At 40.3% G+C, this 12,118-nt stretch overlaps 1 protein-coding gene across 1 annotated transcript in view; it reads right to left on the bottom strand.

The window, feature by feature from the left end:
* Window positions 1–11,825, bottom strand: part of LOC113026743 (neural-cadherin) — a 332,913-nt gene extending 321,088 nt beyond the window's left edge. The window contains exon 1 of the mRNA XM_026175859.1: window positions 10,434–11,825. Within this exon, the coding sequence (XP_026031644.1) occupies window positions 10,434–11,571 (1,138 nt within the window). The 5' untranslated portion in view covers window positions 11,572–11,825. The remainder of the gene's footprint in view (window positions 1–10,433) is intronic.
* Between the last annotated feature and the right edge of the window lie 293 nt (window positions 11,826–12,118).

Raw genomic sequence — 12,118 nt, 5'->3', positions numbered from 1 at the left:
ATTAAATATATAGTCAGTAGCATTTTAGCTTCTTTTTTTTACAGTTTTTTAAAAAAGTCTCCTCTTAAAGAGCTTTAAGAGGTGACATACACTGAAGTTATTATACTGTAGGAACAGGTGATTTTGTTATATACACATAGACCCATGTAAGCTGTTCCCACACTCTTCCACTGCTTAGCCGAGCAAGTTGTCTACTGGATGCATAGCTCTGTCTTTATTAGGCTGACATGAGAGTGATAAAGATCCTCTCATTAACTCAGCAAGAAAGCAAATAGGCTAATTTCCTAAAATGTCAAACTATTCATTCATTAGCTGCGACAGGTGCCCATGAAACCGCAGTGGTCCAAAGAGGTCAAAACAGGCATTATACATGCATATTTTAGATAATCATCACAAGCTTTCTAGATTTATTAGAATTAAAAAAGAGTTTTTACAACATGATCAAGTCCCTCTGTCTCTGTGTTAAAGCTATCATCTGCTGCATCTCTTACTTGACTTGAACAACCCAGCTCTCAGCTAATATATCCTTTTGAATTTTTAAAGCCAGACCTGCACTCTTCGAACAGGCCATTTATCCCTTAGGCTTCTGCCTCTCAGGTACATCACCTCACTCTAGCTGCCAGCTGTAAGCTTTTATGCTGCAGTCTCCAGGGCTTCGGTTATGGAAATAACATTGTATTTCTTTACAAGGCCTTGTCCTTGATCATTATTACACAACTCTGTAGCAGAGCGACCAGATAACCAATTCACCTGTTGTCTTTATATTGGTTTCCACTAGAGCCCAGTGCATCTTGACTACCTGATCCTCAAACAATCAGACTGCAGTGACAAACGGCTGCACAGTAACCTTCTCTTGATGCAATAAGAGCTTGGTGCACTGAGTGATAAACGAGAGTATTGGTTAAACTATTCATTGCACAATGAACAGAACTCGAAATGTGCATGTTCTGACCATAAAGTGTGAAATCAATAAATGAAAATAGATAAGTTGAATTAGTTATTTGACATTGGATTGCAAGTCAGGGCTGAGTTTGAGTACAAACTTCTTTCAGAGATTTATTTTACTATTAAGCAACCGCAGGTCTTTAGAGGGAATTGTGCTTTCTTAATGTTAGTTCATCTTCACATGACTTTAAACTGCAGCATGTTATTGTGGACAATGGTGTTAATCTAAAAGTCTATGAAAAAAACCTCTATAAAGCTGGGGCATCTGACTACTTGGCACTGATCGAGGAAACAGGAACAGTCCAAAGTTTCCTTTCAGCACTGCAGCTGGGCTGACAAAGAATCAATTGACTATTCCTCAAACTTTAACTAGAAATGACTTTATTAATGTCTTCACATATAATATTTTAACCTTTAGAGAAAAAAATATTCTCAGCCATTCCACATAGATCTTAAGTACAGTAACTTCTTCTATCGATCTTTGTGAGTTAACATCTATAATGTCTTCCTCTAAACCATCATGTGCCTTGATGGTTTCGACTACAAGATTGTTCAAAGGAGTTTCACATTCAATAATGCTTAAATTTTAAATGTGACTAATCTATCTTTATTAACAGACTATGCAGCACAGGCTTTTTAGCGTGGCAGTAATTAAATCATTACTTAAAAAATCCGACAGTTTTTAACTAATTACCGACCAATTTCGAGCCTTCCTTTTACTTCAGAAATCCTTGGAAAAGTAGCTGTCAAACAGTTAACTCATCGTTTGCAGAGGAATAGTTCATTTGAAGAGTTACAGTGATGATTTAGAGTACATCATAGTGCAAACACAGCACTAGCAAAGGTTACAAATTATTTACTTGGCCTCTGACAGTGAACTCATCTCTTTGCTTGCCATGATAGATCTCAGTGCAGCATTTCATACCACTGACCACAATATTTTACCACAGAAATGAGAACAAGCCATGTTGCTGCAGTCGTTTGATCATCTCTACTTGATAGATTCCAGTGTGTGCATGTAAACAGGGAGCCTTCTGCACACACAATATTAAAATGAACCCTGTGAGGAACCAGTGTTTTTTTTTTTTACATTATACATACTTCCATTAAATAATATTATTAGACACACTGCATATGTTTTCATTTCTATGCAGATGATATCTAGCTTTATTTATCCATAAAGCCAGATTCTACAAATAAACTAGTTAAACTAATTACATGGCTTATAGACACAAAGACTCCTTGTAGATTCAGACAAAACTGAGGTTACTGTATTCGGCACTAAAAATCTGAAAGAAATATGGTGTACAACCAGATACTTAGTTTAGATTGCATTACCTTGGCCTCCAGTAACATTGTGGTAAATAATAGAGTCATTTCTGATCAGGACATGTCCTTGTGCATGCACATTAAAGAAATAGGACAGCATTTATACATTTGCATAATCTTTCTAATTAAGTATGCTGCTATGAGTTTACTAACTAGGACTAGAGACAGAAACGTTTTTCCTCCCATATTAGCTTCTATTCTTTGGTACTTCTTAAAGTCAGAATTGAATGCAGCATCCTCTCCTCACATATAAAATCATTTCTTTTTAACATTGTAGGGTCTTACAATATAAAGTGTCTTGAGGTCATTGTTGTTGACAGTTGACTGTCAGAATTTGAACGTACCTGAAAGGTAAATGCATTTGTATTGAAACTGAAGTCCTTTTTGTGGTTGACATTACCCGAGTTTGACAGATTATCGTTACCACATTAACTTTACTATAGCTTCCTTTAAGAAACCAGCTAAGCTCAGAGAATCTTGGCATCCTCTTTTAGTGTCTGCGGTGCAGTCTGATTTGGAAGCGACTCGAGCTGGTCTGTGTCACAAAACAGGAAGAAGCTGCTGCTCTTACTGAACAAATGATGCTAAAGCTTTCAGAGATTCTGGCAATGACAGATGGTGGAAGGAGTGAAAAGTCTATTTAAAAGAAAATCACATCTGTCATGTTTATCTTCCTTAAAGCCCGACAGAGGGAGTGAGGACAGTAAATTACAGTATAACAAGACTTGAGATGTAATGAGAAACAATACCACAAAGGATGTAAAGTCTGTGTAATAAGCAGTGCTGTGCAAGTTCAAGCTTCACAGGAGCTACTTCGCAGTTCAGTTCACACAATTAACTAGTTCACTTTTTTAGTTCACAATTTCAAAAATAAAAGACGTCACATTCATATGGTCAATGTTGCCCTGTCCACACAGCCCCCAAACTCTGCTGCTTCCCAGTGTAAATGAATTACTCCATATTATATTGACTTCACAGAGATTACTTTTAAAAGCCAAGCTAAACCTAAACAAGTAGTCTATCTTTTACCACATAAAGTAGGACAACCTTAAACAGATCGGGTTACAACTGGAACATTATGGTCGTTAGGTCCCGTTCTTGCCCTTTGAAAATGATTCCTTGTTAACATAAACACCTGATGACTTGTTTTTAGGGGACAATTTGCATAACACTGTCAGATGTATTTGTTTTTTATTGGAACACATAGACACTTCCATTCTAAAATTCCATTAAATTTTTATAAGCTGTATTGTTGATTAGGCTTAACTATGAGTCGTTCAATGTCCACACCAGCGGTCTCCAACCTTTTTTGCACCACGGACCGGTTTATGCCCGACAATATTTTCACGGACCGGCCTTTAAGGTGTCGCGGATAAATACAACAAAATAAAACTAGTACCGGTACCGAAAAAAAGAAGATTTATTCATAACACACGTGAAAAGACCCAGGAAAACCGAGTTAACGATAAAAACGATAACAAAATAACCCTGAAAACCGATAAAAACCCTGAAAACTATACATTTCACACCTAAGCCTCAACTCTCGCGGCCCAGTACCAAACGACTCACGGACCGGTACCGGTCCGAGGCCCGGGGGTCAGGGACCGCTGGTCCACACCACATTCTTTAGTTGCAAACACATTCTTTTCAGTTCAGTGTTTACTGAAAACATGAGCACATTCATGCACAGCACTGGTAATTAAGTTTACCGAGAGCTTTGGTCTCATTACCAAACATAACATCTTTAACGTGGATTAAGCAGACTGACCATGTAAACCTTAACCAGAAAATTATTTTCCTATTATTTTATTACAGTTTGTCTATTTAACCTGGGAACTGCGCTTGTGAAAAAATTATGGCTTGTATAGCACGTTTGACAGCATCTGAGATTACTAGCAACTGCAGCTGACAAACCTTGGTGACAGTAAAAGACCTGCAAAATCTAAATGTGAGATAAGGAAACTCAAGTTGACTCAAATTATGTGTTTTTCTTTGCACCAGACATCGCAGTCACAGAAAACAAGACTCTGTGATGCAGCAAATAAGAACAATTCAGGCTTTGGATGCTTTGCTCTGATAGCATGTTGTAAACTTTTACATCTTGATGTTTCTTAATGAACTGTATACATTATAGGCACAAAAACAGGACTTCCTCAGTGCTGAAGAGAGTAATTGGGTAAAGAAGCCAAGCAGCCAAAGTTTGTCAAAGTCTCTTCTGTGATGCTGTTTAGCAATGGTGTAACTCCTTGATGAAACCACAGTCTCTCTGGATGATAAGTTGAGCTTTTTGGGCTGACTGTGCATCCCTGTGGGTTTTTTATATGTATGTAAGAAAACAAAATGCAATTAAATAAGGCAAAAAAACCTGTGTCGTCACATCGGGTTTGTGAGGGCTAAGTCAGCTAACCATCCATGCATACTTATGGTCCACGCACACATGTGTGCGCAGAAGACCAAGTGTGTGCTATTTATGCTCTTCGAAGGAACAAATGGATGCAGACTGTTTCATCTCAATAAACAAAAGATGAGTAACATATGCAGCTAACAGGCTTCCCTTATTGCCATCTGTCTGGAATGTTATTCTGGCAACCCAGAATGCACAATAATCACAATGTTGGATATTGTGAGGAATGTACAGTGTGTGTGTGTGTGTGCGCGTGTTTGTTTTTGAGATGCGTTCTGCATGTACTTTCATGACCAAATAGCCTAAAAATGCAGTTTATTTTAGCCTTTGTGTTGACACACTTTTTGCTCATATATCTGCATTTATGTCTATCTGTGTGTCTTTGGCTTAGTGGAGAGTGGCAGAAATCTGGAGTTCTCTTGATTAGAGCCAGCTGTTTCTCTTCATTAACTAAAATCCCATGCATGCACGCACAGTCTGCACGCACAGATGAACACACAAAAGCAGACACACACTGAATCAAAATTCCCTAGAAAACATTACGCACAAAATGGCGCTAGTTCTTGCTACATAGGAATGAAAGCCGCATGAATAACGTTGGTTTGAAGTGTTTTGTTTCCTGGTGTTTATTTTCCCTCTCTGTAATATTTCTACCACAAACTTACAGAAAATTGAAAATGTTCAAGATCGTAATAAACCTTTGACACAGATTAGATGGGTAACTTAATAGTGCAAATTGCCTAATGAAAAATACTTTTATTTTATTGTATCATATGAAAACGATTATGTTTGTTTAACTATTTACTTAGATAAATCAAGTGAAACTGATGAATGAAAAAGAAAAAGATCTGGAGATTATTCCAAGATTGAGCTTGCATTTGGTAATTGTTCATTTGAACCTTCGATATGAAGGTCTTACTGGAAGTGACGTGGACCAGCACTAGACTGAAAAGGCCAAATAAATAGCACCAACATTGGAGGTGGCTAAATCAACAATCAAGTACAAAAAACTGCATAGTGTTGTTAAATATTTGTTTTAAAATCAGGCCTGAAACATACATTTTTGATACCTTATTAAAAAAACAAAGAAATATGTGGACTTATGATCATATCTTTTTCCTTTTTGCTTATTTAGGTGGATATATATGTTGCCAGTGGCTGCCAATATATTTATGTGTAGACATATGTTGGCCAGTTTGAAACTTGTAGTACATTGACCAACCCCCGGTAAAGAATAATTACAGAGTTCCCCTCTGTAACGATTGATGTAGCCTAAACAAGTACAATGATATGAAGTTCAACAAGATAAAATGCAATATAATGAAACAAATATGTGAATACACTAAAAAAAAAGTCAAAAATAAATACAATGAACAAAAACAAATAAATGTAAATCTGATGATGCATTAGTTAAGTAAATTATGAAGGATATTGGTGTTTAGTTCAGGCAGGAGAAGAGAATCAGACGTGGCACACGAAAAATGTGGTGGAAGGAGAAACTATAAAGACAGAAAAAGAACTTCTGCATGACTAACCAAATTAATCATTTGACTAATTAATCAAATTAATCATTTCATTAATCATTGTGCCAACAGAAGTCACTGCAGTCAAAGAACAGTCTCATACTGGCTGTTTTAGAGACGAAGGAAGACCCTTTGGGGAAAATTAATGGGCTACTCACTTGGTGCTCTTATAGGGGTTGGCACAGTATTAAACGACTTGTGAAAATGAGGGGCTAGGGATATCAAACTCAAGCCCACACACGGTTTATGTTGGGAAAATAAAAGCAGGGAGTGGTATTATCTTGTTTGAAATGAAGAGCAGCTGTGCATGGAAAGGAAACCAGTAAAAACAATTGAAGGAAAAAACCTTTGTACAGCTTTTTTCACATAGGAGGACGTGCCACTGATTTTTATTCATTCCATGGAGCTTTACCCTAATCTTAAGCATGCCAGCTCCATGATCATCCACCACAAAAGAAAAACAAATCTCACAATGTGATTGTGTGGACTGATTTGTTTGCTTACACACACACAACATGAGTAACACAAGCAGACACACACTTAACACTGTGGAAGCTCAGCAGCAGTTGTGAAGCGGACCTCAAACGCTATCTCAGATCCTGACACAAGGCTTTCGGTTTCCCCCTCCCCCAAAAAACACGTCTGTTCCTCGAAGAATCATGTTAGGAGCTTTCTCCCTCACAGTCTTAAACTGAGCCTCCACTCAAACCTAAATCCCTGGAGTGAGAGTGAAAATAAGAACGAGAAAGTAAGAGAGCAAAGAGACACAGAGAGGAGAGAGAAGTGCGCGACAGAGAGACAGACAGAGAGAATGAGATGGGATTACAGGGATAATGCGAGCAGATGGATGGAGGTCGTGGCTCCAGCAGGACTCTCCACTCCAAACGGATTAAAAGACTTCAGCCGAGCCACCAACAACCGAACTGATGATGCGTTCCTCGCGCTTGAGACTCTGAGGTGATCCAGCCTCGTCCCCAACTGCTAAACCCAGAGATGATAACTTGCTGTCTTTTAGCGTGTAGCAGTAAACAATTAGATCACGGTTATGTATTTCAAGGCCCCTCTATTCTTCCTCTTCAGTCAAACTTATAAAAGCTTTTAGGCTTTTTTAAGCCCCATCCATTTAGGCAACAACTCTCACTAAAAATTTGCTTTAACTTACATTCTGTTAGACAAAATCAAATTCAAATATAGTTGCACCCAACGGACATCCAGGAATCAATTACCCAAACTAACAGAGGATCTGGTCACATAAAATCAACATTAGATGTCCTTTAGCTTTCAAATACACTAAGCCATTTTACACTTTTTCTGGCTGCTTCACAGAAGACGGCTTCATCTCAGCACAAGTGTTTCCATGCAATAAACTTTTCATTTCATAAAAATACAGGGGACGCTTCTGTCCCCACCTCTCATACATAGTTTTACATCTTTTAAATAAAAATGAAAAATAAAACATTGCTTTGTTTCATTCTCCCTCCACCAATTCATTCTTGACAAGAGTTGTTTGAGGGGTTTTTTTGCAAACTGTGTCCTATATGTGTCTGTTTGATGCCTGCTAATTTGTGAAAATAATAATAACGTCTTCTAGTTGCCTATCAAGAAAGATGGAACTAGTTTAACTTTTGACAGCCTGTAGGGGAGGAAACATCAGCTACTAACTAATTTCATCAGACAGTTAAAGTGATTATTTCTCTTTAACTTAAAACGTTATATACAATGCACTAAAGGTTAATGTCAAGACTCCTGTCTATCTATCTGAAACCTAAGTTTTACTACATGACATTACATTTACTTTTTTGTTGAACTGAATATCAAATGTGCGAGGATTGTTCAAAATGTTAAAGAGAAAATATTCAACTTTAACGTTTACTCTTAAAGACTCAGTTGTCATATTTTCCCATATCAGTTGTCTCTTGCTGATTAGCATTTATCACTTTTTTGGGAAAATACTTTTTTGCTTTATTTGAGGGGAAATTTATTGGTGAAATCATTTTTAAATGCCTTAAATAGCTTTAATGTTTTTGTAAAGTCTTGGGATCAAATTCATGTCAAGGACCAGTGGAGACCCCTGGTGGTTAAGCTAAATTTCCTGGCACTGTACTGTTAAACTCTTTAATTATTAGTTATTGAGTTGTAGCTATTGTTGCGTGAAGACATTTGATAACACAACTCTGTGAAGTTTGCAGTGTATTGTTTCTGCAATTTCTAAATGCTCCCTGTGTATGCATGAACATACACCAGCTGGAGGGACTAGCACTGATGAAAGATTGTACAGTGACGTTTTTGGTACCATGGACATAAATATTGCTACCCCCTTGCCCAAACCCTCTCCTCGTGCCTCACCAGTGGCACTGACCAACAGAAAAAGCCTCCCCCACAGGAGAACTTGGCCCATGTAACTAAAAAAAACTGCTCAAGACCAGCTAAAGGAAGCCAACAATATCTCAGTGTTTCCTCAGTCAGATCGAGGAAGGGTGAGATTCACTGGAACTAACTCAATCAGTACCTCACTCTTCAACTGATGGAACCCAAAGGATCAGATGCCAAATTTCCAGTGCCAGACACCACAGTACACCTCTAGCAAACCCATGTTACTGTCACAGGGTCAGAGGTGGTTTGGCAGCATGAAGAAGACCTGTAGTATTAGTATTAGGTAAGTATTGTCAATATTGTGGAATGTTGGATTAAATCCTGCTTGTTATTTTAATCTTTTGTTTTTAATCAACATTTGGTTGACTTAATCTGGATGAAAAGAAGCTTGTTCTGTGTTTTAACAATGAATTGATATTTTTCCAAGTAGCAGTTGCGCTTCATGCCTGCAGAGAAAGGCTGAGGTATACACACAACTCATGTGTATGGATATGCATTCATTAGACAATGCAATTTAAACATGAAGATGATTGTTTGTAATGCACACATGACAGCATTATGCATGCGTGACACACACACACACACACACACACACACACACACACACACACACACACACACACATATAGCTGTAAAGCTGTAAATTAGCACTAAAATACTAGATTGACAGATACCAGAGTGTCTGTTTTGATGTTTTCAAAAGGAAATTGTTCTGACAAATAGCCAGCATTGTGGATCGTTACTGGCAGTGTAAATGAGCGCTGTGTGCTAGGAGCAGGCTCAGCTTATTTTCTGCATCAGGATAGCTCACATTACCAACACCAACAGGTCACATTGATTGGGTCTCTTCTCCAGTCAAATGCTGTTAACTGGTCTTAATGGAACAAATGTGTTTCCAGTAAATGTATGAAGGCAGACTGAAAGATAAATACACACAGATAGATGTGCAAACTCAGTATCAGACTTTTTTTATATATAATATATGATAATATTTTTCCACTCTGAAGTCTGGTCCACAGCACTGAGTGTAATATTCAGTTCTGTGTTTCATCCCTTTGCATATGCATTTATTAATGTGAATCTGGCTGCTTGTTAACTTTCAGTCTATCTGCTCTTTTCTGTCCGCAGGTGATAATTAACCTGTTGGTACGATGGCCGTTACGCGACTTGCTTCTCCCCTGACATCCCAGCATATGTCGCTGCTGGCACACGACACATTCATGGAGCCCTTGATTTATCTTAGCACGTGAATCATCATCAGCACTGATGAATGTCACCCAGTTTAACCTCGATTGTAAACACATGACACTTTGACATTGCTTACAGTCAGACTCCCCACAGCAAGCTAGAACTTTTCTCATTTCACCATTCGACCTTAGCATTTCCAGGTGGCCTCACATACATTCACTGTTTCTGAACACTGAGGTTGCAAGGTTAAGTATTTGCTACAACAAAGGAACAGGAAACCTGTCCGAGCGGATAGACTACTCTACAGTAGAGTAATTTTCCAAATATCTAAAATCAAAAAACGAAAATCATCTTAAATCGAGCAATTTCCATCGCAGTTTCCTTTTCCTTCCTTGAATACAAGCTCTGGGCAAATGCACACTATCTTCGTGCGTATTTACGCATGCAATACGAAGTGACAAAATACACCAAGTTACATTGTGAAAAGAAACACAAGATAGAAGAGTAAGAGTCAGTCCAAATTAGGATTTTGGCACTGCTTGTAGCAAAAGGAACGCACACAAACCGTCCTGTCCAATTGCAGCCTCACTCTCTCTCTCTCCTCCTCTCGCTGCCACACATCCACAGACCGGGCTGCTCACTCACACACGTGCACATCGCCTTTCGCTCACCTCTTTTATCCTGCACTCTGACGGTGATCTCCACTAGAGGCTCAGTCTCTCGGTCCAGTTTCCGGGTTATGATTATGTCCCCGGTGTCCCGACTTACGCTGACCGGTGAGCTCTCCACGTCGGGCTCAACCAGCTCAAACATGGCCGACTGAAACCTCACCGGGTTCAGGTTCATCACCACTGAACCGATCCCTGCATCCTCGGACACGTTGATTAAAACTGGGCTATCTGATTCCAGTACTGACCTGGACTTTCTCGCTGGTACTTTCTCTTGCGATTTCGGTTTCCCTTTTCCCGGTTGGGGATTTAGAGAGGGCGCCACGGGCCACTGCCGTGGATTTATTTCCACTGTTATGCCCTGGCTTGTGCGAGGTGGCCACCCCCGGTCCCGGGCAAACACTTCAAATTTAATAGGTTCACCCAGGCCGAGGATGGAGTCGACAAGGAGGATGTCACCAGTTTTGGGCACCACGTAGAAACTCCCGTTTCTGGGCAGAGCAAAGTAGATGAGCTCGGCGTTCTTGCCGCTGTCATCGTCCCGCGCGGTGACCGTGTAGATCGCCATGCGGAGCGCAGTGGCATCATCGAGGCTCAGTTTCACATCGTCTCCGGGGAAAGTGGGCTGGTGGTCGTTAGTGTCCAAAACGTCCACCTTGATGGACGCCACCTCAGACACTAGTGGAGACATGTCTTCCTCTTCCCGGGAGAGTCCCGCGCATTGACCACAACACAAACCGAGACCTAGCGCATATTCGGCACGCTCCTCTCTGTCCAGAACCCTGGAAGTCTTCAGTAGAATATGTCCCCGTTTGTGGTGCGCAAAGACACGGAAATTCTCGCTGCCCTCTCCCAGGAGTTTGAGATGCGCTGCCGCGGAGCTGGGTTCCCCGGCACCGCACAGCCTTTGCGAGTTGAGTCGCTTTAATGGGACGCTCAGTCCGTTGACCCTGCAGCCCGGGGACGAGTTCTCAAATACATGGCCGTGAAAAAACGGCACCTGCTCCACGGTCCTGTTCCCGAATGCGCACGAAATAAAAAATGGTAAAACCACGACCCAAATCATGACTGGATATCTCTTTGGCTCCACGACACTAACGCGCCTCACATAAATCCATGTGTGCGTCTCTTCAACTTTCATGAAATTGTAGCGCACATATTTGTTGGCACCATATTTGAACTCGATGTGGGAGAACTTTGTCTCTACGCGTCTGCGCTGTGCGTCCTTCTTCTCTCCTGCCCTCCTCGGTCTGCCGTCTCACCAGCAGCGCTGTCTGTCTGTGCGCGTTCCAGGGGAAAAAAACGCTTACAGCTCGAGTACGCGCTTACCTCTGCACGCTTTCTCACTTCGTCTTGCGTGCGCTGATCCTCAGCGATCTCGTATGAGCATCACACCTAATCCTCCACTTGCTGCAAACTGCACACAGCCGCACAGAGACCTGCTTTCCAAGTGGAGCTCACTTATTACAGGGAGGAAAATCAATTTTCTTTGCATCAGATCTGCAGATGAGAGTTTGGTCATCAGGAGGATATAACACAAAACCGGCTGCTTTACGCATGCAGTGCCAAAGCTACCAGGTAAATTCATTTGTTACAATGATATGCGGCGGCAACAGATTTCTTATAGGAAATGAACTTCTCGGTAAAGCTGCACCGCATCGAATTAATGCGTGCTCGCGCTCACGCGC

This window comes from Astatotilapia calliptera, chromosome 1 (assembly GCF_900246225.1).
Source record: "Astatotilapia calliptera chromosome 1, fAstCal1.2, whole genome shotgun sequence".
Taxonomy (NCBI): domain Eukaryota; kingdom Metazoa; phylum Chordata; class Actinopteri; order Cichliformes; family Cichlidae; genus Astatotilapia; species Astatotilapia calliptera.
The sequence above is the reverse complement of the archived record's forward strand: the minus strand, read 5'-3'. Positions and strand labels throughout refer to the sequence as shown.